The 26,579-nt window shown below is 45.8% G+C and overlaps 1 protein-coding gene across 1 annotated transcript in view; it reads left to right on the forward strand.

Moving 5' to 3' along the window:
• SLC2A8 (solute carrier family 2 member 8) overlaps positions 1 to 26,579 on the forward strand; it is a 36,316-nt gene extending 9,737 nt beyond the window's left edge. Inside the window, exons 3-11 of the mRNA XM_054997401.1 lie at positions 4,965 to 5,127; positions 8,453 to 8,659; positions 9,780 to 9,879; positions 15,813 to 16,024; positions 16,705 to 16,851; positions 17,822 to 17,930; positions 21,229 to 21,393; positions 22,320 to 22,465; positions 24,479 to 26,579. Of these exons, the coding sequence (XP_054853376.1) occupies positions 4,965 to 5,127; positions 8,453 to 8,659; positions 9,780 to 9,879; positions 15,813 to 16,024; positions 16,705 to 16,851; positions 17,822 to 17,930; positions 21,229 to 21,393; positions 22,320 to 22,465; positions 24,479 to 24,634 (1,405 nt within the window). The 3' untranslated portion in view covers positions 24,635 to 26,579. The remainder of the gene's footprint in view (positions 1 to 4,964; positions 5,128 to 8,452; positions 8,660 to 9,779; positions 9,880 to 15,812; positions 16,025 to 16,704; positions 16,852 to 17,821; positions 17,931 to 21,228; positions 21,394 to 22,319; positions 22,466 to 24,478) is intronic.

Here is a 26,579-nt window from a genome sequence, read left to right on the forward strand (position 1 = left end):
AGGTCAGATGATCTAAAGCCTTTGTTTACCAGGCTCTGAATCACTAGGTTAACTTCAGGGGTGAATGAGCCAACCTCGCCAAGAGGATTTATTTTTCTTTTAAATGCCTAACTGGCCGAAAAGTTTTTGATTGTTAGATATTCCAGGGGGGCAGCTATTTTAGCCCCTTGCAATGAAAACCAAAGAGTAACAAAGAACTGTGTGGCCCTTTAAAGACTAACAAATCTATTGTGATACCTTCTTTTTTGAGAGCCAGATCGCACTTCTTCAGAAGCATGAAGATTACTGTCAATTGACAGATATATTTTATGTATACATACATGCATGCATATGTACAAACATGCCAACAATAAAGGAGGAGTTAGCACAGAGGGAGACCAGATGCCCCAACATTCCGTGTTAGAAGTGTGCTACGTGTTACTGCAGAGGGAAAAAAGATGCAGTCCAAAGAGTAAATGATCCCATTGTGGGTGTGGGTTACTCTCAACTATCAGTGAATTGGCAAAGGAAGATGAACAACGTGGCACAATTGCTTTCTGTAGTATTCTACCCGCTGCCGTCCCAGGTGCTATTGAGCCCAAATTTGCATTACCAAATCTGCATATGAATTCCAGCTCAGCGGCCCAGGGAAGGAGTCCTTAAAATCTAACAAAATTCATTCCAGCGCAAGCTTTTGAGAGTCAGAGCTCACCCTTCTGATGCCCATCATTATTTTATTAGTCCACAGGGTGCCACTGGACTCTTTGCCATTCTAGTTACAAAAAACTTGCCCCAAGCAGCTTTCGCTCCCGTGGCAGTGCTAACTGGCTGATCTCGTGTTTCATTGGAAGTGAATCCCACTTCATTTAATGATGCTTGCCCCCAAGGAAGTACATAAAGGACTGCGTCCTCAGCCATGCAAGAAAGCAATGTGGGCAGTATTCCCTTTGATTGCTGCTGTCTGTAGTCATGGAAGACTTTGAGAGGGAATTAGACAGATCCATCAAGGCGAGGTCCATCAATGGCTACTAGCCTTTGGAGATGAAAGGGAGACTCTATATTTGAAGGCAGCAAACCTCTTTAGCCCAGTGCTAGGAGACAACAGCGGGGAAGGCCTTGGACCCAATGGCCCTATTTTTGGGCCCTCCTGGCAATTGGTTGATGCCTGTGTGAACAGGTTCCTGAACTAGGCGGACCATTGGTCTGTTCCTATAGGGCTCTTCTTATGTTCATGTGCTGCTCTTTAAACTCAGTATTGTGCCCTTTTCCAGCTGTGCAGCACATTCTTCAATATTTTACAGATGGCTGTAGGGAGATGTGATAGATGTTACAAAATTATGAATGAGACGGAGAGAGAAAGTTTTGTTGCATCCTCACAATTCTTAAGACTCAAGATCACCCAAAAAAGTTGATGGGTAGTAACTTCAGAAGTTTTTCCATACAATACATGAAGTGGCAACTGGTGTGGTGGTGACCAGTGACTTGGGTAACTTTGAAAAGGGATAGGAAATTCACAAAAGACTATTAATGTTTATGAACCATGATACCTAAATGGAACCTCTAGGTTCAGAGGCAGTATATCTCTGAGCGCTAGATTTGCTGTGGGCAAATACAATGGGATAGCTTTTATTACCTGCTTGGGAAGGGCTAGAGGCATTTGGCTGGCTGCTGTTTGACAGCACTCTAGACTAAACTAGTCTGATCCAACAAGACTATGCTCACTATCTCTAAAGTAGGGGATAGGGCAGGCAGAAAGTAGACTGTGGTCTACCAGCAGACCCCTAGCCAATTTCCAGGGGTACACCCAGTGCCTGATGGTTGCTTGGATTCTTGCAAAGGATGTTACACTAGTTGGTTTGATCCAGCAAAACTTCTGAGGGTCTTCATCAAGAGTGCACACTACAGTTACGAATCTTCAGATGGTGCCTGGAGTTCTTCCATCATTTCAGCTCGTCTTCAGGCTTTAGAAATCAGTTCCCTTGGAGGAAATGGTAGCTTCGAGGGGAGTGGACTCTATGGTGTATGATAAAGATCACATACCACTTAGCTCCCCTTCTCCCAAATTCCAGTGTCCCCAAATCTCCAGAAATATTCCAAGCTGGAGTTGGCAACCCTAGTGCAGACATTGATTAACTATGGTTAGATGGTGAGAGAGTCTAGGAAAATATTTGTTTTAAATTTAAGAACAGACTGGTTGACTGTGGGCATTTTGATAAAATAGTAAGTAAATCTTAAAAGACCTGAAGTCCACCTATGCTCTGAAGGTGAGTTCACATGTGCCTTCCTGTTGGGAATCTTACAAGTGTCATTCTCTTCTGTCGTGAAAGGGTTAATCTGTTTGTGTTTAGCTAAGCATAATGAGTTAGCATGAGGCCAGTTAGATGTGGAGTAACTGTTCCCGCCAGGGCAAAGGGGAGTTGCATGCCTAATGAACAAATCTAGGATTAATTATTGGCTGACCAGCTTTATTGGGGGCAATTAACATTTTTTCCTTTGTCCAGGACGCCATTTACTCTCTAGTCAGTTCCACCATTATAACCAGCATGTAAGGACGTAGAAGCTAGTTAGCTCTTCTTTATTTTATCACCAATGTAACCCTTATTATTTTATCCTTTATGTAGTAAACATTATTTTAGAAGCTGAACACACATGTCTCTGTGATTATCTGCTGTGCAATGCTCTACTCTGCTAATCATTATCATAATCATAAATCATAACCAACACTTCCCTCTCGGTGACTGCAAAATCAGATGGTTACTTGTGCACTCAAAACACATCACGGGAAGCGAGAAACCTGGAGAGCTGAAATTAACTGGAAATGCCTCCTTTAGAACTGGCACATTTCAAGTTTCTCCTTCAAGAGCAATTTATTAAAACAACCTTCTGCACTATCGGATCTCCTTCTGCAGTCCCTTGATGAGATTGACTCATCTAGGGTTTACTAAATTGTTTCTGATGTGCCTTTGAGGTCTATTCCCTCCCTCTCCACAAACAAGACTTCTTGGATTACAGTGAACACTGGTTAACTCTGGAAAGAGAGGTGCTGCGATTCAAACATGCCTGAAAAGAATGAATTGGAAAGTCTGCCCCTAATTCCAAACGTGCAGAGGCAGACTCCAAGGTAAGGGAACACATGTTCCAATGTACAGTCACACTGCATTCACTTGCATACTGCAGAGTTGATTGCAGGAAAAGAATGATTGAGGACTGCATCTGGTATTCAGCACAAAATTAACTTTCCTGAGATCCAAATTATTTTTTTTTAAAGCTATAGAGGTAAAAAGACACTTGAAGGTGTCAAAATTCTTAGGAGCCTCCAGGTAACTTAAGATTTTTGGCCTCCAGGTAACTTGAGATTTTTGGCCCTGCTTTTAGCACAGATTTCACTTGGACCTATCTGTGGATCCTTAGTAAAGATCAAAATAAAAAAGAGTCCAGTAGCACCTTTAAGATTAACCAACTTTATTGTAGCATAAGCTTTCGAGAATCACAGTTCTCTTCGTCAGATGCATTTCGAGAACTGTGATTCTCGAAAGCTTATGCTACAATAAAGTTGGTTAGTCTTAAAGGTGCTACTGGACTCTTTTTGATTTTGCTACCACAGACTAACACGGCTAACTCCTCTGCATTAGTAAAGATCAGGATCTCAAGAAATGTTCTGTGTGCTTCACTCCACTTTCTGAAATTAAGTGGGTGCCTACCAGAGGCAGGGATTTTTCAGTGGTTCATCAGATTGTGAAACCACTACCCCAGAGTTTGTTTGGCTATCACTAGAAAAATTCTTTAGGGCAGAAACTGATTTATACAGCTGCCATATTTACAATTTTGTATGCTGTTGTCTCTTTCCCACCATATTTCATGCTGGGTTTTTTTCTGCTGCCTTTACATTTCATAGTATTTCATGTAGCATTTTATCTGCTTTTAAACTAGTTTTAAACTAGTTTAAACCAATGATTTTATTTTTTACTGATTATATCATTTTATTTTAAGTTACAAGGGGCAGCAAAGCAGCTAGTAAATGACTTGAATAAATAAACCCAATGTATGTAGTTCATGTTTTCAGCTTCTGAAGACTTTCAGATGGGAGGAGGGGAACTGAATAGTTCCATCTGCGATGGTGTTAAAACAAACTCTGTTACTATCTATTATGTTTTTATCCCTAACCTTCCTCCAGGGAGCACAGGACAGCATACATGACTAGGGGTGTGCGATTTGGGTTTCCAGTTTGGGAAAAATACCCGAATCGGACCCAATTCGTAAAAAATCGGGCCCCAATTCGAACATGTTGAATCAAACCTTCCTGAAGCAATTCGAGTTGCTTCGGGAAGCTTCAGGGTGCTTTCAAACCCTGCAGCTGGCTCCAGCTGACCAGCAGAGAGGATCCCCCCGCTGGCCAGCGGAAGTTTAAAGAGCCAAGCAGCACGGAAATGGCCCTTTAAACTTCAGCTGGCCAGCGGGGGTGGGAATCCCCCCTGCAGGCCAGCTGATGTGCGGGAAGCCCCACCCCTGTTTATTTCACCCTATGGGAGGGGGCAGAGGGAACCGCTTCGTCCCCCTCCCATTGAGTGAAATAAGCGGTGGGGCAGGAAGTTTCAGAGTGCTCCGAATCTTCACAGAGCATACCAAAGCGGGGAAACAAGCAGTTCTTGAAGAGACTTGCCGCTTCAGAAATCGCTTATTTCCGATTCTTTTTCCTGCTTCAGAAATTCCAAAGTGGGAAAACCGAATCATTCTGTCCCTGCACATCCATATATATATGACTGTTTCCCACCTTCATATTATCCTCACAACAACCCTGTGATGTAGGTTAGTCTGCAAAAGTGTGGCTGGCCCGAAATTACTGAGTGACTTTCCAGGGATCTGAACCGGGACTTGCTGGTTTTGCACTCTAAGCACTAGATTCATTCTGAGCGCTGTGCTCTGCTTAACTTTATGGTCTGTGGAGAAGGCATTATCTTTTTGACTTGCTTCTGCTTCTCTTGCAGCAGAGTCCGGAACCGAAATCTCTACCTGGCCACATTTGCTACTGTGTTGGGACCGCTAAGTTTCGGGTTCGTCCTTGGTTACAGCTCCCCAGCGATTCCAGCCCTGAAGAAAAGCATTAATCCAAATTTAAGGCTTGATGACAACCAAGCATCTTGGTTTGGGGTAAGGACTTTTCCACACTGGGCCTTTTCATTGATTCTGGCCTCATACTGCATCAGTTTCTTTCCAGAGTTATGCACGGATGGTCAAAATACCCCAATTCAGTCTCCAAACTGCTTCCATGATATTTTTGTGTTTTGCATGGTAAAAGACTACATCAGCTGCAGAGTTTATTTTTCCTTGGGTTTTGTATGTTTTTTTGTTCCTGTGCACATACCCCGATTTTTTTTTCCAGTGAAGTCAAACCGGAGCTTTTTTGAAGTGCAGAATGCTTTCTTTGGCATGAGGCCTGGTTCTGGCCCTGCCTTTCACCCTCTCTTTTATCCTCCTGTATCCTGATTGGTTGAACAGCAACCAATCCAGATTTTTTTCTTTTTAAAATGTTTTTTTAAACAATAATGTTGCAATGTTGGTGCATTGGAAAAAAATCTTGTCAAAGTAAAAAAAATGCCGCTTGCATTTTTTTTTACTTTGACAAAATACAATATATATTTTTTAAAAAATTAGAAATGTCATAAGCCCATCAGCTGCAATATGGCTAAAAGAAATTTTAAGAATGGACTGAAAAGTTTGTTGTATGTACAGACTAACCTCAGCAGTAAGAAATAAATCTCTTTTTTCAAAAAAAACCCAGCACTGGCCACTTTTGCACAGGAGAATTTTGCCGCTTTTGGCCCCATAACTCTTTGGGTTTTCTTCCGACTTCCAGACGCTAAATTCCCCCATCAGATTTCAGTGTGGCATTTTGAGGGTTCTGTTCCGAATTTTCTGCCTGAGCAAAAAGCACAGGCAGAAAATTCAGAATGGAACGCTTGAAACAGCGCATTGAAATTTGAAGTGGGATTTAAGTGTCCAGAATTCAGAAGAAAACCTGAAGAGTTATGCAGTCAAAAGCGGTAAATATTGCCGAGGCCGGTGTTACAACATTGCAACTTTAGTGCATTCAAAGGAAAAAAAACCCTTGCAAATTTCCTCAGCCCATCAACTGAGGAAACTGGCTTGTCTTCAGCAGATGAAACTTACGAATCCTTCCTCAGCCAATCAACAGACAAAAAAAGAATGGCCACAGCAGGAACCGGGGCATTTTTCTAGTGCAGAAAAAGTAAACAGACACTTTAGTTCGACTCCCTCAAGTGTGGAATTACAGGGGCCCAAAGTGGATTCGATCCTTGTGAACTGAGTCCCCGAAAAACCTGATGTAAGTGTGTATGCTGGAAACACCTAAGTTTCTGCTGGGTGAACAAAAACAACTGATTGATCAAAGACTGACAAAAAATACATCTTAATGAATGCTAGCCTAGAACCCTTCCAGGCCAGAGATTGGCAGTTTTCTCTGGAAGCAAAAATATCTTTGTCTAAATGACTATGGGTTGGATCCTGTGGATCCATTCTGCTTCTGGCACTTTTATCCGGGGCAGGCAGCCAGCTACTGGTACGAGCATTTCTTCTGCTCTTTTTATTTCATGAGCTAGAGGTTTGTAGCTCGGGGGGGGGGGTGTTGCACTGGTGTGCTAGTTAAGTGCCCGTTGCTGCTTTGCTCTGTTAATAGCCCAGTTCAAACAATACATCATGTATCTATAGAGGACCATAGGAGAATTATTTTGCTTCATTAGTATTTCATTTAAATCAAGCCTTAGTTGCAGAAGGGGAGGATAACTAAGGGTTTGGACCAGAGGAGGAGAGCTTTGAATAAAGTTCAAGGGAACAGAAGCTTTGCAACAAAAGACAGAACAATAGAACCCTAATGCCCTCTCAGGCAGTCCTTGAGGAGCTGATATAAATGTAATAATAAAACTTTGGTGCCTTTATAGAGCTCAATGGCAAGCAGAAATTCAAGAGGTGCAGCTTTCTCTCCTAACTATGGATGGGCAATAAAAGGAAAGGCTTCCCTGCTAGAGTTGAGCCTGCTGGGTGCAGAAGTTTCAGGGCACAAGCTCTTCTGGGGAAGGGAGCGATAACCACAGACGACAATCCTTGTATTCCAAAGCATGATGCAGCTGCCTTTTTGCAGCCAAGTGGGTGTGGCTCTGGCCAGTGCCTGGAAGGGAGACCTCTTGGGAATCCTCCTGTCAGTTGGCTTGGGTTGCACGATGGAAGAAAGGCAGAAGAATAAATGATCAAGAAATGATGATTTCTGGGATTATCTGTGTCTAGTGAGGATAGCAGCTATGATGGCACCCTGGTGAACCTTTTCCAGTCTTGAGGGACCTGTGCCCAACTTCTCTGGATCCAGTCCTATTCCAACGATACTGAGGGCCCCAAAGTACAGTAAATGAAACAAGGCCAGCCTCTTTTGGACCTTCAGACTTCAGTTCCCCCAGTCCTACTGCCTGTTGTTGTTAATGAAAAAAATATCCATCTGTCAAATACGTTTTTATCTTGCCTTTCCTCTAAGGAGCTCAGGCCAGTACAGATAGCTCTCCTTCCTCCTCTGTTTTATCCCTACAACAACCATATGAGAAAGGTTAGATTGACAGCATGCGACTGGCCAAATGTTACCTAATAACCATCATGGGAAGGAGGGATTTGAACCTGAATTTCCCAGATTCTAGTCCGACACTCTTATCTACTATGCCAGACTGGCCTTTGAACTGAAAATATATATAGTGCCGTCTGGATATGAGGCTATCCAGAGGCCCATAACATAGTCAGGTTTCTGACCCCAAGGAGCTCACAATCAAAATCCGATCACTGATTACAAAATGCTGCTGCCTCTTCCTGGGAGTTTTTTTTAATTATATACTTTTAATTTTAAAAAACAGAGTGATAATATGGGGGGGGGTACAGAAAAGAAAAAGAGATTATATAACATAATTATGTAAATCAGAAATAATTATATGTAACAAAGTATATGAAACAAAATTTTCTCCCCAACATTCCGTTCATTACATTTTTAAGACACAGGCTGAATCCACATTACCTCGACGCGTCCCGGTGTTGCACTAAATGTTCACTAAACAGCCGGAAGTATAGCGTCTTTCAAGCGCGATTTCTGAATCGCGCTAGAAAGACACTATACTTCCGGGTGTTTAGCAAACATTTAGTGCAACACCGGGACGCGCTGAGGTAATGTGGATTCAGCCACAGTCTATAAAATACAATAATTTGCAACTACATCATTATTGCATGTCCAGTATTACTTTCACAACATTCTACATGCCTTCTATATTTAACAAATAATATATATGAGTACAAAAGAAAAGTCTTATTATCTATTTTATGATAAGAAAATAGGGGATGCTTCTGCTCCAGATCTATTTCTTTATCCCTGCCTCCTGAGAGTTTGAAATGGTCTGTTTTCATCGTGCAACATGTGTGTGTTTTGCAGTCTGTAGTGACTCTGGGTGCTGCAGCTGGTGGAATCCTGGGAGGTTACGTGGTGGATAAAATCGGCCGGAAGCTGAGCCTGATGCTCTGCTCAATCCCCTATGTCATTGGTTTCACGACAATCATCGCTGCCCAGAATATCGGGATGCTTCTCACCGGCCGGCTCCTGAATGGAGTGGCCAGTGGCGTCACCTCTTTGGTGGTTCCGGTAAGACAAAACATGTCCTTGCTCTTTCTCGTGGACGTGGTGGAAAAAAATAACTGTCTGCTATTGAAACAATGTTAACTTCGGTTTTATAAATGGGAATCTTTATATTCTTTAACAGAAAGAGAAAATTTTGCTTTTTACCCCTCCAAAGAGGGCCTCCGTGCGAGATTGATAGGCTCAATCTGTACCACCTTTGATTGAAAGGTCTCAGGTGGCAGATGTTTGGAATGAGTTTTCTCTGCCTGAGATCTGGGAGAGTCAGTCAAGATGGATTGTATCTTAATGGCAGAGCACATTTTTAATGGCAAATGGTCAGGGGATTAGCCCTCCAGTTTCTTCAGTTAGGGGGATCTCGGTTAGCAGCGATGTCCTCCTACCCGTTTTTCTACCCAAGACCCCCAAGAGCTGTTACCCAGTCAGAGCGGCCATATTAAGCCAGATGGAAAAATGGCCTACCTCAGTATAAAGTAGCTTCCCATGTTAAATCTCACCTCAGCCAAGGAATCAGCCTGCCTTAGCCAAGACATGAAGGGAACAATCCTAAGCAGATAGAGTTGGAGGAAAGTCCCATTTTATTAGTGGGGCTGACTCCCAGGAAGGCGTTCTTAGGCTTGTAACTTAAGCCTCTCAGCTCAGCCCCCAGTGTCATTGCCCCCATCATTAGCAAAGTGGGAATAATAATCCCAGTCAGCCTTAAAGAATTGTTTTAAGGATCAGAAGAGCCCATATGAAAAGAGCAAGAGTCCAGTAGCACCTATAAGACTAACAAAATTTGTGACAGGGTATGAGCTTTTGTGAGTCGCACAGCTCACTTCTTCAGATACAGCTAAAATGCTGTGAGATTAGCTAGAATGCCGTACCTGAAGAAACGTTTCAGCATTTCTTCAACTCTGTGTTGGACTTTTTGCTAATGTTACGTCTTTGTAAACTTGCGCTGATTCACCCTATGTGAAATGTTTATTGAAATGTCCTTGATATTGACTGTGCTAATCTCACACTATGTAATCCGCCTTGAGTCTCAGAAAAGCGAACTATAAATGATGTGAATAAATAAAAATAAAATAAAAAAGTTTTCTTTTGTATCGCTTGGCATAGCCCTCTCCCTGCTTGCATATCCTAGATATATATTTCTGAAGTGGCCCACTCCAAGGTGCGAGGCATGCTTGGTTCATGTGTTCAGCTGATGGTGGTGACCGGCATCCTGGGAGCCTATGTAGCAGGTATCCACGTTGCATGTTTGGTCTCCTGTTCATTTTGCATCCGTTCTGGGCCGGGGGGAAGGGGGTCAGTGGCTGGCCGCACACGTACACGCACACATTGTTCTCATTTTTATTTGTTGGAAACCAAAGGTTATTGCAATTCTCCATATGTCTAGTATTTGATAGTTTGGGACTGGGTACTCCTGGGTGGGCAATCCCAGTGAGACTACATTCAGATCAAGCTACACTTGAGTGCACTCCAAATGTTATATTAAATGACCTTCCTGGCAGGGAATAGTGACCTGTTGGCCACATTCATAGCATAAGGTATCAAGGCAATCAGAGGTACTGTCATGACCCCCTCTGATCAGGGGAGTAGTTATCAAGAATCTCAAACCTGTGCCTGGAAGCATTATGGAGGGAACAATATCTTGTGGCTAATTCCAAACCCGATTCCCAGTGTGTGGAGTCCAGGAAGGGAGAAGAAAACAAGGTGCAGTGGGAGAGATGTTTTATGTTGTAATTATAGATCCTAATGCAGTGATGGCGAACCTTTTTGAGCCCGAGTGCCCAAACTGCAACACAAAACCAACTTATTTATTTCAAAGCGCCAACACTGCAATTAAGCCTGAATACTGAGGTTTTAGTTAAGAAAAAACAACTCATACAGTTGTCCGAACTAATTAACCTCTCTCTCTCTCTCTCTCTCTCTCTCTCTCTCTCTCTCTCTCTCACTCACTCACTCACTCACTCAGGACCCACAAATGAAAGTAAAGCAAGTTAAATCAAAGCAGTTTGCCCTTCTTTACACCAGCAGCCCGGCTTGCAAGCACTCTGTCTCTCTCTCTCTCTCACTCACTCAAGAGTAGGGATGTGCATTTCGGCTTTCTGAAAGGCGAAAGAAAGCCGAAACAAAAGTGTTTTGGCTTCTTTCAGGTTAGCCGAAACGTTTCGGGCTAAACCGAAACGTTTCGGCTAACCGAAAGAAAAAAAGCCGAAACGTTTCGGCTTTAGGCTTTTTCAATGGGAAAATGCCTCCGGCGTCTTCCCGGACGTCTGGGGGAGGCATTTTCCCACCAAATCAGCCCAAAATTGGTGGGGACCTTCCTCTAACCCCTCTCTACAAACCCCCCAAGTTTCAGACCGATTGGACTTTGGGGGGCCATGTTATGGCCCCCCAAAGCAGGTCCCCCTATCCTCCCATAAGAAAGCGAAGGAGCAGCATATTGTTAGCATGCTGCTGCTCATCTTCTTCATTATTTCCTATGGGGAAAAATGAAGAAGCAGGCTTCCTTTGCCAGGGGTGGCATTTTGCATGCAAAATGCCCCCTCACCCTCAGGGGCCCTTCTCCCACCCCTCCTCCCACCCCCCACCAAGGCTCAGCCTGCTCCCACTTGGGGGGGCCATTTCATGGCCTCCCCAAGTAGGTGCTCTAATCTCATTCTCTACCACTGACAGCTGGGGGAGGCTTGTCTTGCCAGGGGTGGCATTTTGCATGCAAAATGCCCCCCAACCCTCTGGGGCCCTTCTCCCACCCCCCACCAAGGCTCAGACTGCTCCCACTTGGGGGGGCCATTTCATGGCCTCCCCAAGTAGGTGCTCTTTTCTCTACCACTGACAGCTGGGGGAGGCTTGTCTTGCCAGGGGTGGCATTTTGCATGCAAAATGCCCCCCAGCCCTCTGGGGCCCTTCTCCCACCCTTCCTCCCACCCCCCACCAAGGCTCAGACTGCTCCCACTTGGGGGGGCCATTTCATGGCCTCCCCAATTAGGTCCTCTCAGCCCCCAAAGTCCACCCCCTACAGCCCCACACAAACCCAATTCCCCCCCAGCTGCCACACACAGACCCAAATCCCCACATTAGCCCCTCACAGACCCAAATCCACCCCCAGCAGCCCCACACCCATAACCCCAGGAACAGGCTGGCAAAGGCCAGCCCTCTCCCTTTGTTCCCTATGCTGGGAACTTCTAAACTCTTTTTCCCTGGGCAATTCTGCACAGCCCAGGGGTGCCACAATGGTGGGCACACTTCTGAGTGCCAGCTGGTCCCTGTGAAAGAGCACCTGAACCACAGACACCCTCCCTCAAATTCCCCCACCACCTACAGAGATGGCTGGCCAGCCAGCCCCATTGTTCCCTATGATGGGAACCAACTGCACAACAAAGAATAAAACAAGAACAACACAAAATAAAGTTTTTAAAAAATTATTTTCTCCCTTCCAAAGTACAAGTAGGCAAAGCATAATGACACATTACACCAGCAGTCCCCCACACAGAAAAATAACACAACTCACTTAACATCAGAGAATCACAAAGCACGATTCCTGTCAAAAACACTTTATTTCTTGAACAGCTTTAGGTTACACAGCAGTGGGGAACACCAAAGGGCATGGCAGCACTATCTTACACAAAAATAACACAACTCACTTAACATCTGAGAATCACAAAAGCACAATTCCTGTCAAAAACACTTTATTTCTTGAACAGCTTTAGGTTACACAGCAGGGGGGGAACACCAAAGGACATGGAAGCAGTATCTTACACAAAAATAACACAACTCACTTCACATTAAAGAATCACCCCAAAAAATTGCTGTCAAAAGCACTTTATTTCTGTAACTGCTTTAGGTTACACAGTAGGAAGGCACAACAGAGCAGGAAAGCAGTGTACTACACAAAAATAACACAACTCACTTCACATCAGAGAATCACACAAACACAATTGCTGTCAAAAACGGTGAAGTGGGTTGTATTATTTTTTGTAGTACATTGCTATCATGCCCTGTTGTGCCCTCCTACTGTGTAACCTAAAGCTGTTCAAGAAATAAAGTGTTTTTGCCAGGAATTGTGTTTTTGTGATTCTCTGATGTTAAGTGAGATGTGTTATTTTTGTGTAAGATAGTGCTGCCATGCCCTTTGGTGTTCCCCCCTGCTGTGTAACCTAAAGCTGTTCAAGAAATAAAGTGTTTTTGACAGGAATTGTGCTTTGTGATTCTCTGATGTTAAGTGAGTTGTGTTATTTTTGTGTAAGATAGTGCTGCCATGCCCTTTGGTGTTCCCCCCTGCTGTGCAACCTAAAGCTGTTCAAGAAATAAAGTGTTTTTGACAGGAATCGTGCTTTGTGATTCTCTGATGTTAAGTGAGTCGTGTTATTTTTCTGTGTGGGGGACTGCTGGTGTAATGTGTCATAATGCTTTGCCTACTTGTACTTTGGAAGGGAGAAAATAATTTTTTAAAAACTTTATTTTGTGTTGTTCTTGTTTTATTCTTTGTTGTGCAGTTGGTTCCCATCATAGGGAACAATGGGGCTGGCTGGCCAGCCATCTCTGTAGGTGGCGGGGGAATTTGAGGGAGGGTGTCTGTGGTTCAGGTGCTCTTTCACAGGGACCAGCTGGCACTCAGAAGTGTGCCCACCATTGTGGCACCCCTGGGCTGTGCAGAATTGCCCAGGGAAAGAGAGTTTAGAAGTTCCCAGCATAGGGAACAAAGGGAGAGGGCTGGCCTTTGCCAGCCTGTTCCTGGGGTTATGGGTGTGGGGCAGGTGGGGGTGGATTTGGGTCTGTGAGGGGCTAATGTGGGGATTTGGGTCTGTGTGTGGCAGCTGGGGGGGAATTGGGTTTGTGTGGGGCTGTAAGGGGTGGACTTTAGGGGCTGAGAGGACCTACTTGGGGAGGCCATGAAATGGCCCCCCCAAGTGGGAGCAGTCTGAGCCTTGGTGGGGGTGGGAGGAAGGGTGGGAGAAGGGCCCCAGAGGGCTGGGGGGCATTTTGCATGCAAAATGCCACCCCTGGCAAGACAAGCCTCCCCCAGCTGTCAGTGGTAGAGAAAAGAGCACCTACTTGGGGAGGCCATGAAATGGCCCCCCCAAGTGGGAGCAGGCTGAGCCTTGGTGGGGGGTGGGAGGAGGGGTGGGAGAAGGGCCCCTGAGGGTGAGGGGGCATTTTGCATGCAAAATGCCACCCCTGGCAAAGGAAGCCTGCTTCTTCATTTTTCCCCATAGGAAATAATGAAGAAGATGAGCAGCAGCATGCTAACAATATGCTGCTCCTTCGCTTTCTTATGGGAGGATAGGGGGACCTGCTTTGGGGGGCCATAACATGGCCCCCCAAAGTCCAATCGGTCTGAAAATTGGGGGGTTTGTAGAGAGGGGTTAGAGGAATATCCCCACCAATTTTGGGCTGATTCGGTTTGAAAATGCCTCCCCCAGACATCCGGGAAGACGCCGGAGGCATTTTCCCATTGAAAAAGCCGAAAGCCGAAAGTAAGCCGAAAGCCGAAAGCCGAAACGGCTGGCCGTTTCGGCTTTCAGCTTATATGAAAGAGAATCCTCTTTCGGCTTTCTGCTTTCAGCTTTAGCCGAAAATTTTTGGCTTGCACACCCCTACTCAAGAGCCACAACTGAAAGTAAAGCAAGTTAAATCAAAGCAGCTTACTCTTCTTTAGAAAGCCAGCCCCCGCAGCCCGGCTGCTGCCTCCGCTTCCTGCTGCTAAAGAGACGGGCAGCAGGGAGGCAGCCTTGAGGAAAAGGAATCATGTGGGCAGGGCCAAAACCCATGTGATCTCTGCTCAGAATTACTGGAACGCCATTCCAGGCGTTCTCCCTCCAAATGAGACCTGGTCCTAGCAATCGGCAACTTGGCTCGCGTGCCCACAGAGAGGGCTCTGCGTGCCAGCTGTGGCACATGTGCCATAGGTTCGCCATCGCTGTCCTATTGCATTTCGTTTATCAAGGTGGAAATTAAAAGGGATTGCTGCTCTACAAACTCCCTAACAAAGCCAAGCACAAAACATATTGGGATCTGTAATTACAAATACAATATTTCTCCCACTTGTTTTCTTCTTTTCTCCTGGATTCGGCATTGGTGCAGACCTTTTCTGTTGCCTTCCATGCGTAGAGACACAGTGGGGCTAGGCGAGAACTGGAGTGATATTTTTACAGACCTGGAGGGGGAGAGAGAACGGTGGGGGAGAGAGAATAAACATGAAACAGTTTGTGCTGAGCCTTTCTTGAGATCTCAGCGACCATTTTGGAATACCTGGGCAACACAACTGTTGAAATCTCACGAGACAGTCTCACAAAATTTCAGTGGACATCTACTGCACAATGGAAAAAAAGTCAGTGATGGGGGAGAGGAGTGAGGGCATGAAGTTGGAGGGCAAAGTGTGTGTAGGGGAGATGCAGAACTAGTAGGGAAGGAAAATTGACCAAAAGGGTTGGAATTGGAGATGGGGAAGAAGAATTCCTTTCCCCTTGCAAGTTCTGCACGTCCTCCTCTTGTAAGATATAAAGTACATTGTCTTCATTTTTTCATTAGTGACAAATTCCGCAACGTTGAACTGCTGGAATTTTAAGTATTTTCCATCTGAAGGTCTGTACCCCAGGTCTTGTAAAAGCTTTTCAGACTGGGGGAATTGTTAATTCATGCAGGTACATTTTGGGGGCATGATTATTTATATTAACCCAACACTTTCTAGAACAGGGGAGATCTGCAAGAATCCCAACAGTAAATTTTGTCTTGTAACTGTCCTGCTTTAATAGCATAGATTTTAAAATTACCAGATTTAAGATATACTCTAAACAAGGATAATAACATTTTCATGTTGCCTAAGCCACTTGTTTAAACATACATGGTGAGCAAGAGGCATCTGTTTACTGGCACCTGATTTATCCAATGCGGAAGTGTAAACTTTGTGTATTTGTGCTACAATGGAAAAGCGCCTGATCTAAGCAGAGCTGCTGGAGGCATGGGCTGCATGTTTCATGTGTCGCTCCAGAATTATGCACACCGGTATGCCAAATGCAACACGCATTTGGCTGAATGCCACATCATAAATGCATGGGGCATAATACAGACATGGAAAAGCTGTTATCTGGGAAGCAAAGGTTATCATCGGCAGGCCTCACAAACCGGGCAGTGCCTAAAAACTCCGCATCTTTTTATGTTTCCCTCTCAGGCATGGTGCTGGAGTGGCACTGGCTTGCAGTTCTGGGCTGCATCCCACCTTGCTTCATGCTCGGGATTATGGCTTTCATGCCTGAAACGCCTCGTTTCTTGCTGTGCCAGAATATGCGCGCCGAAGCTATTGCTGCACTGCAGTTTCTACGGGGACCCCTGGTGGACCATGAGTGGGAATGCAGCGAGATCGAAGCAAATGCTGGCGAGCAGGTATGTCCCAGGGCGCAGGCAGAGAAGACGGCAGGGATTCCTACAGGAAACAGAAAAACAGTTCCTGACAGCTTAGCCAGCATTAGGCTTTTCAGGGCAGAGGAGAACAGCTAGCAGCAGTTCCTGTTGATTGCCCTACCCAAAACACTTTGGCAGACCTTCAGCGCTCCCTGGCCTTTCTTCTGTCCAGCACTGAGCTGCTTAATGGAATCTAATGGAGCTGCTTAATGCCTTCAGGAATCAACAACTAGAGGCCCCGGCCAAATCTTGTCCCTGAGGGATACCCTATATTCCTTCCTGTCCAGTTGCCGAACCAGGAGAAAACCTCCTGGTCTTGCTAGACCATAAGAGCCCTGCTGGGTCAGAACAAAGATCTGTGAAGTCCAACATCCTGTTGCACACAGTGAGAAGCCTACTAATAGGGAAAGAAGGGAATAGCCCTCTCTTGCAGCTGCCCTTCCAGTAACTGTCATTCAGAAGTACACTGCCTCTGAACATGGAGTTTCCATCTAAGCCATTATAGCTAACAGCCATTGATAGGCCTCTCTTCCTCCCTGACTGTGTCAAAACCCCTTTTTAAAGCCCTTTCCTAGGTTTCTGAATCTTGATTTTTTCACCACCCCATCCCCCATCTCTGAAATGACCAATGTTGTTAACTTCCCTTGTGTTTCTCTCTGTAGCAAGGGCTGGGCATAGCAGAATTCAAGAATCCAGCCATCTACAAGCCTTTCCTAATTGGAGTCACCATGATGATCTTCCAGCAAGTCTCAGGAATCAACGCCATCATGTTTTATGCGGAAACCATCTTTGAGGAGGCCAACTTCAAGGTCAGCGGACCGTAGTTTATTTCTGCTCTCGACGTGTCTAACACAGCTTCCTTCGTGCTGCTGCCTATGAGAACCACTATGTGAGCCACACATGAAAACTAACAGGATGCTTATTGCAACAGAGAAGACCAAGAGTCCAGTAGCACCTATAAGACTAATGAAATTTGTGGTAGGGGATGGGCTTTCTTGAGTCACAGCTCACTTCTTCAGATACAGAAGAAGTGAGCTGTGACTCACTAATGAAGAAGTGACCTGTGACTCACGAAAGCTCATCCCCTACCACAAATTTTGTTAGTCTTACAGGTGCTAATGGACTCCTGCTCTTTTCCGCTGCTACAGGCAGACTAACATGGCTTGCTGTATCTCCATAGGATGCTTATTAACTGTGAAAAAAAATTCTGAAATATCTTGAGTTCCTCGGATTCAAATTACTGGGTTTTAGGTCCTCCTGGATAGCTGAGGCCTTAAGTGGAGACACCAGCAGGGTAATGTGGTTGATTAGAGTGCTCTGGGTTCTAATCCCTTCTCAGATGACCTTGAGCCAGTCATGTGCTCTCTGTCCCACCTACCTCAAGAGGAGAAATGTTGAGAATGTCCTGGGTGATCATTTGGGGGTCCATCTCAGGGCAGTGTGCGCTTGAGACCCATATGGTGATGTGTATCATAAGCCCCTAATGCTGAAATGGAGCATCTGTGTTCAGAGATCATGTGTCTGTGAATGTCAGTTGCTTGAGACCTGCAGTAGTGGAGGATCCTGCTCTTGGGAACCAAGGGAACATCCAGATGGCCACTGCAGGCTATTGGATGCCAGACTAGACAGACCTTTGGTCTGTACAGCTGCACAGTTTCCTGACATGGAAACTCTTTCCAGCAGATATTCGGTCTGTTCCTTGTTCTCTTGTCTTGCAAAGGAAGTGAGGATCAGAGTAAAGGTGCCATGCCTTGAAACGCTTGTTTCTTCCGCTTTCAGAACAGCAGTGCTGCGTCTGTCATTGTGGGGTCCATACAAGTCTTTTTCACAGCGGTGGCTGCTCTCTTCATCGACAAAGTGGGAAGGAAGATCCTTCTGGTTGTATCAGGTACTGCAAACGAGCAGACTGCCCAGTATTAACGGTGGGATACTGGGTCTTTTTAGAGGCTGTGAGGGACCATTGCCCTGTGCTAGAATGCATGCTGTGCCTGAAGGAAGTCCTCCATTTAATCCCTGGAAACTCCAGCTGGGGGCAGGCTGGCTATTTAACTTACCGGGGAAGGTCCTGGTTGGCCTGACAGCCAGGGACAAGCCAAGCTCCAGAGGCTCTGCAGCATCCAATGAAGTCAGACCTGGACTGCAGCATCTACGATGGTTATTGGCTTGCCTGTTGCTACCTCTTGCACCAATTCAGTAGTGGTGTGGGGAGCAGCAGCCAGTGAACAGCCAGCCCTCACTGGCACTGCTAGCCAGATCTGGCCTGAGGAGGTCCCCGTAGCACTGGGTGTAGTGCTCAGGGGCCATTCAGCCTGGCTTGTTGCTGGGCCCTTTATCTTCTCTATCTGCCCATCTCCAGCTGAAAGGGTCTTGGGCTGCAGGTGTCAGGGAAGACTTTTCTGTACTTGAAAGAGCCACTATCAGGGGAGACAATACCAAGCTGGCTGGACTGGTGGTCCAGGGGAAGACTTTTTTTATTGCCCAGGTGTTTGGTTGATTCCCTTTTTTATTTTTGTGCTGCAAATAACACTAAGTTTATTTTGAGGATTTTTGTCCCACCTGCCAGTTGGGTAGGTGGGACAAAAAGGCAGCTTACCAAATATTTGAACATTGAAACCAACAGGTGGAGTCAGACTGCAACAATAAATCTACACGTCCTCTCCCCCAATAATTGGCCTGATTAAAAGGTGCCACAACAGAGCTTTGTTCTTGTCCACCATCCCCTTTCATAAACTTAGAATAGCCTTCATAGCAGTCGGCTTTCGGTTTATGCCAACTGCCACATTAACATGTGTCTCTGTGGAGCCTCGGAGCCGGAGAATCTTCCCCATCAATCTATCTCATTCTCCACATGGACAAATCTGTGAATACTTAAATCCAGAGACTGGAGCGATGAATACAAAAGGCAGTGGAAGGTATGGGGAGAGGGAAAAGTGTGGGGAAGGGAATTCAGAGGGAAAATGAGGTGCTCCCCCCGCCCCACCTTTTGCAGGTTCCCCGCCACGCAACTGGGCCTGGCCCAGCAGTCAGCATTACACAACTCGGCCATAGTATTGGCAGGTAGAGGCTGCCAGGGGGAGGGAAGGAAGGAAAACTGAAAGCAGCAAGTAAAGGTAGGTTGGCTGAAGGGTGGGAAGAAGATAGTAGGACAAGGGGAGAAGCTCTGGGGACTTTTGGGAAGTGAAAGAAGCAATAGTGAGGGAGGGGGAAATGAGATGCCCATTGCAAGTCCCTGCAGGTCCTCTGCTTGTTATATTCCATTCTGTGCCCTTTACTCAGAGCTCAGATCTAAACTCCTCAAGTCTCAGCTTGTGTGCAGTGGTGGAGAAAATTATCTTCCTCCTCTAGCTGATATAGATCTGTACATTACTTACCTGATATCATCACGGTCACCAAGAAAATTCAGGCTAGATCCGCTCTTGAGGCCTAACTCATTGTGGTGCGTCTTAACGTGTTTGTGTCTTTGGGCAAGGAATATCTGTTGTATTTTAATCTCATTTTAATTTATTTTAACTATAATCTCTGTTAACTCTTGTATTTTATGTTCCTTCGATTCATATTTTCATTCTTTTTTCTTCTAATTGTGATGGCCTTTGGCCATACGAAATAAACTTCTCTATGAACACCTCCCATCTTAAAATCAAAAGCAGCAATGCGCAGCAGCCTCAAAACAAACCAAAGCAGTAAAAGCAGCCATAAAACCAGTATTTTATTCATTAATTTTTTTACTTCATTTATCACCTGCTTTTCTCCCCAATGGAGGCCCAAAATGGTTTACATGTCTTCTCCATTTTTATCCTCACAATAACCCTGTGAGGTTGATTAGGCTGTGCGTGTGGGTGCCTGGCCCAAGGTCACCCAACAAGCTTCCACGTCATAGTAACGATTAGATGTGGGCACGGGCCGGAAAACGAACCAAAACTTAACACGGACCAGGCTGGTTTGGCATTCATGAACTGGTGGGTGATGGGGTGCCCGTTTTCCATGCACCCCATGGACTTTTCGCTGGTCCGTGGTCTGTTAAAGCCTCCCAGCCCCTCTGGCAAGCGGCCCTGGGGGTTAAAGTGCTCCAGTGCCAGCCCAGACCAATGAACCAGTCGGTTCGCGAACCGGTGCTGGACTGTGAAAAGTTCATGGTCCATAGTCCGTGAAATGCCACAGACCATGGGCCCACAGCCCATGGGTTTTTCCCGGTCCATGCCCACCTCTAGTAACGATTCAAACCCTGGTATCCCATACCCTAGCTTGACACTCTCACCACTGCACCCTGCTGGGTCTCAATGCCAAGCAGTAATCAACAATATAATGAAGACAACAGTCCAAGAAAAATCAGACAAAATCATCATGTCAGGGAAAAAGCCCATCAAAGATCCTACAGAATAAAAGAGTTTTAGCATTCTCCAGAAAGCCCAGAGTGAGGAAGTGACATCCTTAAACAGCAAATTCTCGGGGTCACGGTTGAAAAGGCCCTGCCTCATGTGCCTTCCAATCTCAGTTCTGTTCATGCCATCTTACATAGCTGTGAAATTAAACAAAAATGGCTGTTCCTGTACCAAATAGACAAATCCAAAAGTGAGTGCACTCACTCCCTTTCCAAGGGAATTCAGAAAATACAAGAAAGCAACAGGTCTGTATGGGTAAAATGATGAGGAGTATTATTTATTATTTTTAATTTGCTGTATTGATAATACAAAGGTCATGTATGAATATATGTATGTATTACAGCGGTATATAATGCCCCTGAGGAAGCAAATGAACGAAATCTAAGCTTATACAGCCGGCAGTCAGATTGGGCATTAACCATCATTTGGAATACTACCACGGCGTAATATATTGGGAACCTTTCCGGAGAAGAGGAAGGGGAAGAATTTTGTTTGGGACACTGTTGCTTTAACCTGATACAGAAGAAACTACAAGGGAACAACACTTAATGAACTTTTTGAACTTTTTCATCTTGATTCTTATGGACTAAAATGAATGAGGTCACTTTTTATGAGTAACATGTAGCAAAAGCACTTGATTAATAATCTTACATAGCTGGACACCAATGGTTGACCCCAAAGCACAGGCAGGCTTCTCTAAACTCACCTTGACCCTCTAGACAAAAAGCCACATGAATGAGAGAGGGCTGAACCACTTGCTTCCCAGTACGTGTGGCCTGAAGTTGTGCTTTATCTCGTTTTCCCCAGGGACCATCATGGCTGCCAGCGCAGCAGTATTTGGGATCTATTTCTACATAACAGCTGAGAGTCTCAGCAACTCCTCACACATCAACTCATTGAATGTTGCACTTGTGGAAGAAGAGCACAGCCTCTCGTGGCTGGCAGTGCTGAGTCTGGGTCTCTTTATCATGGGTCAGTGTGGGCCTCGTGGTGGGACTGAGCCATTTGCTTTGGCTCTTGTATCCTTTAAACGCCTGTGTGATGTACATCCCTTTGTTTAGCCAATCGCCTAACTGCCGCTGACACAGGCATGGGAAGTGCCCATGCGATCAACACATTACGACAACCTTGCACATAAGCTTGCAAGAGTAAGCCTTACACAGACCCTGTAAGGTCGGCCAGTATTATCCTCTCTGTAGATGGGGAGGTGTGGCTGAAGCTGAAAGACAATAGCTTATCTAGTGAATTCATGGCAGAGAGTGTAATTTGAACACTTTTTAATAGACGGCAGATTTCATACATGTAGAAAACTAGCATGTCAGGGAATTGGGGTACTTGCCTAGTCTTCTCCCTAACATAGTAGCTAGGAATGTATTTATTTCTCTTTGTCTGGAGGAACATTCAGATATGTAAACCCCATAACTTCAGTCTGTAGTGGTATGGGAGACTTCCCAATTCATACATCAGTGTTTTAGCCACTATGTAATACCAAATTTATATTGGCAGTATGGAATAGAATAATATCGACTTACAGCTTAAGGTGTGGTAAGGTTATTAGAAAACTCCATATATGACGTACTTTGAACCCTTTAAAGTGCTGTATGAAAAGTGCATGCGACTATTATTTACTAAAAGGGCTGATGGTTAGGAAAAAAAGAACAGCATTAACTCCTCTTCTTTCAGCATCTTCAAAGTTGAATGAATGAGTTACTCATCTTTTTGGATTTCTACTGGCAGTAGAACATGGAAGTCTTGTTTGGCATAAGAGTAGATGACGAAAGCACCTAGTTGTGATTGCTAAGTCAGTTTGTCTGTTCCTAGCCAACCTCATTAAATACCAAACAAGCTCACCCAGAGACTCTCCATTTGGTTCACTGTGGTTCTTTTGCAACTTGTAGGTTTTGCCTTGGGCTGGGGCCCAATCCCATGGCTGGTGATGTCGGAAATATTCCCCCTCCGAGCACGAGGAGCAGCTAGTGGCGCCTGTGTCTTAACAAACTGGTTTATGGCGTTTCTCGTAACAAAAGAATTCCATGACTTCATGGTAAGGAAGCATTGCATTTATGTGGTTTCACCATTTGGAGATCTACTTACATGGTGTCCCCAAGGCAGCAGGTTTTTAGATTTTTAACAGAGATTTTAAACACACATGCTTATAAAAACAGGAGAGGCCAGGCCAGGCCAGGCCCGGCCCTGGCGCAGCCTCGCAGGCCAGGCCAGGCTCTCTCGCAGCCCCAGTGCCTCCACATAGCACCTGGCTATCTCGTCCCACCAGAGTTCCGGAGCACCGCTAAGTAAAGCAGGGGGGAGCGCTGCCCTAGAAGTTTGAAGCAACTCCCAGGCGTAATCCCCCGCTACATCTCGTCCCGGCTGGGTTTTGGGTATGGCTGAGAGTTGGGGGTCTAAGCTGCTGCTTAGGCCCGTCCCGGCAGAGTAGCGCGTGAACAGAGTCCCTCTGCGCAGCTCCTTCTCATGGCCGAGGGGCCCACTGTCTCGGGGGAGGTAAGGAAGACTATGTTAGGTGGGAGACCCCGCTCCTGGGGATCGCTCCTAGGTCTGCCCAGGTTCGTCCTCCCAGCGGTATCGGGTCCAGGGCCTCAGGTAGTTGGTTAGAAGGGCCCTCTGCCTGTTCTCCCAGTTCGAACGACTCAGTCGATGTGAAACCGGTAGCCATCTCTCCGGGGTGTGTAGGTTGGGAGGGAAAAGTAGATTCCTAACAAATCCCAGGCCAGGCCAGGAAGGAAGGAAGGAAGGAAGACCCCACTCCTCAAGATTGCTCCTAGGTCTGCCCAGGTTCGTCCTCCCGGCGGTATCGGGTCCGGGGCCCCAGGTAGTTGGTTAGAAGGGCCCTCCACCTGCTTTCCCAGTTCGAACGACTCCGTCGATGTGAAACCGGTAGCCATCTCTCCAGGGTGTAGGTTGGGAGGGAAAAGTAGATTCTCAACAAATCTAAAAACAGGCCAGGCCAGGCCAGGCTCTCTCGCAGCCCCGGCGCCTCCACGTAGCACCCGGCCATCTTGTCCCACCATTGTTCCGGAGCACCACTAAGTAAAGCAGGGAGGAGCGCTGCCGTAGAAGTTTGAAGCGACTCTCAGGCGTAATCCCCTGCTACTTCTCATCCAGGCTGGGTTTTGGGTATGGCTGAGAGTTGGGGGGGGGGGTCTAAGCTGCTGCTTAGGCCAGTCCCAGCAGAGTAGCGCGTGAACAGAGTCCCTCTGCGCAGCTCCTTCTCTTCTCGTGGCCGAGCGGCTCACTGTCTCGGGGGAGGTAAAGAAGACCATGTTAGGTGGGAGACCCTGCTCCTGGGGATTGCTCCTAGGTCTGCCCAGGTTCGTCCTCCCGGCGGTATCGAGTCTGGGGCCCCGGGTAGTTGGTTAGAAGGGCCCTCCACCTGCTCTCCCAGTTCGAACGACTCAGTCGATGTGAAACCGGTAGCCATCTCTCCGGGGTGTTGCTTAGGAGGGAAAAGTAGATTCTCAACAAATCTAAAAACAGGCCAGGCCAGGAAGGAAGGAAGTCCATGTTAGGTGGGAGACCCCGCTCCTGGGGATCGCTCCTAGGTCTGCCCAGGTTCGTCCTCCTGGCGGTATCGGGTCCGGGGCTCCGGGTAGTTGGTTAGAAGGGCCCTCCACCTGCTCTCCCAGTTCGAACGACTCAGTCGATGTGAAACCGGTAGCCATCTCTCCAGGGTGTAGGTTGGGAGGGAAAAGTAGATTCCAAACAAACAAACAAATGGCCGGGCCGGGCCGGGCCGGGCCGGGCCGGGCCGGGCCGGGCCGGGCCGGGCCGGGCCGGGCCGGGCCGGGCCGGGCCAGATAGATAGATAGATAGATAGATAGATAGATAGATAGATAGATAGATAGATAGATAGATAGATAGATAGATAGATAGATAGATAGATAGATAGATAGATAGATAGATAGATAGATAGATAGATAGATAGATAGACTTTTTCCACATCTGAGTTCCCTAGCTGCAGTGTAAAGTGGCCTAGTCCAGTTAGGTTAACCACCTTAATGACTGCTCAACCAGGATCCCACATCTCTTTCCATTCCAGGTTATCCTGACTCCTTATGGTACATTCTGGCTGTTCTCTGCTGCCTGCCTTCTCAGTGTGCTCTTCACTGTATTTTGCATACTTGAAACCAAAGGAAAGACCCTAGAAGAGATAGAGACTTATTTCCAGGGATTGCATCAACCATCTACCATCTGAAGGAGGAAATCTGCAATGTTCCTCTGGGATTTTATCCGGGGTGTTGGCTGATGGGGCCAAAATGTTCCTGTTTCCAAGGAGAAGCGCATGAATTTTGTGGGGTGCTGACAGGTCAAGTTCAGTTTTTAATCAATGTAATTGGGGAGTCTTTGGAGAGACAACGGTGGACTTTGTGAGGACCGATCGTTTTATTATGAGAGAATTAATGGTGTAAAACTTTCCAAAATATGTTTTTCTGTAATCTTTGACTGTGCCATGACATGTGTCTTCCAACATGTCTGCTTGAAAAGGTAAGTATTACAAAAACAGCTACATGGCCCGGTCATTCTGTTACAGGGCTGTAGCCACAGGGGAAATGTGTCATCATAGATCCATAGTCTGTAGTTGCAAAATAGTAAAGAGTCCAGTAGCACCTTTAAGACTAACCAACTTTATTGTAGCATAAGCTTTTGAGAACCACAGCTCTCTTTGTCAGATGCATGGAAGGTATGAAGAAAGTGGCCAGAGATATATAGATGGTGAGGGGATGGGGGAGAGGGTACAGGGAGTGAGGGCCATGTAAATCAGTTGCAGAAGTCATGACAGAGGTGGAGTGCGCAATCCAGGCTGGGTGTGACCCCTTCCCTCCATTGCTGAATCTGAATAGAATGCCTGAAGGCAGTTACTTTTGGTAATGAGGTAACCATCTGGTCTCTCTAGCGGCAAAACACCTTTATCTCACTATAGTGGTCACCATATCTAAGTGATAGAAGCAGGGAGAGACGTGTTACTAGGGTTACCAAAGCTGGGATGGGAAATTCCTGGAGCTTTGGGAGTGGAGTCTGGGAAGAACAGGGTTTGGGGAAGGGAGGACTGCAGCTGGGTATAAAGTAATATACACTACTCTCCAAAGCAGCCATTTTCTCCAGGGAAACTGATCTCTGTTGTCTGAAGATCAGCTGTATTTCAAAGAGATCTCCAGGCCCAAACCTGGAGTTTCGCAACGTTAGGCTTTGTTTGCCTTTTTAAACAATGATAGTTAGGTTTGGGCTATTCTGCATCAGTTCATCCCCATAAACCCCAAGTGACCTGAACTTCTTTCACTGCGAAAGTTTTGGCTGTTTCAGTAGAAATGCACAAATTTTCACACAATGTTGGCCTCTTTCTATCCTTCTACTGACTTAGTAGTTGTGTGTAACTCCAAGTTGACACATTCTTACACTAGTAGAGGTTGGCCTAGGTAACTTCGCCTACCCCCCCTCCCCTTTAACTACTGAATTTAATAAAGCAGATGTGTTTACATAGAAGTTAGGTCTCAATTGTAATATTATATTTTTGTTACAGAACACTCATATGCAAAGTTTCTTTTTACAGTATCCATAAAATGAAAATTTGCTCTAAAATGATTGCGAATATCATATCTAAAATTTAGTCTACAATGAGACCTTCCTTTTTTATTATTCTAATCAAAACACAAATAATTCCAACATTTGAAAAATCAAGGGAGGTCTAGATCATACACTGGCTTTCTGGTGGCAACGCCCTTGCCTGAAATTTCAGCAGTCTGGAAAGGAAGTATTTATAGGCTGAAGTTTCTGTGACGGCTCATGGACTGAACAGTCCCCTTGGTGGAATTTCTTCTCCATTCTAAGAAAATGCAGGCATGACCACATTCAGTTCATTTCCAGCTGAAATATTACCTGATGGTTTTGCCATCTAGCCGTGCATTAACATTGTTTCATTGAACCTCCCCACTCTGGTGTGCCAGCTTTAGAGTTATATAGAATTCTATGCAGAGAGGAAAGAAGCCCTTTATTGTGGGGAAATCTGTGTATTTTGACAATGAGAGAAGCTATGAAAGATGTGTTGTGTACCTCATTCATGTATTTATGGCTGTTAAGCTCCGCAATGATATAAACCCTACCAGGGCTTTTTTCAGCAGGAACGCGGGGGAACGGAGTTCCAG

This window comes from Eublepharis macularius, chromosome 14, assembly GCF_028583425.1.
Source record: "Eublepharis macularius isolate TG4126 chromosome 14, MPM_Emac_v1.0, whole genome shotgun sequence".
Classification (NCBI taxonomy): domain Eukaryota; kingdom Metazoa; phylum Chordata; class Lepidosauria; order Squamata; family Eublepharidae; genus Eublepharis; species Eublepharis macularius.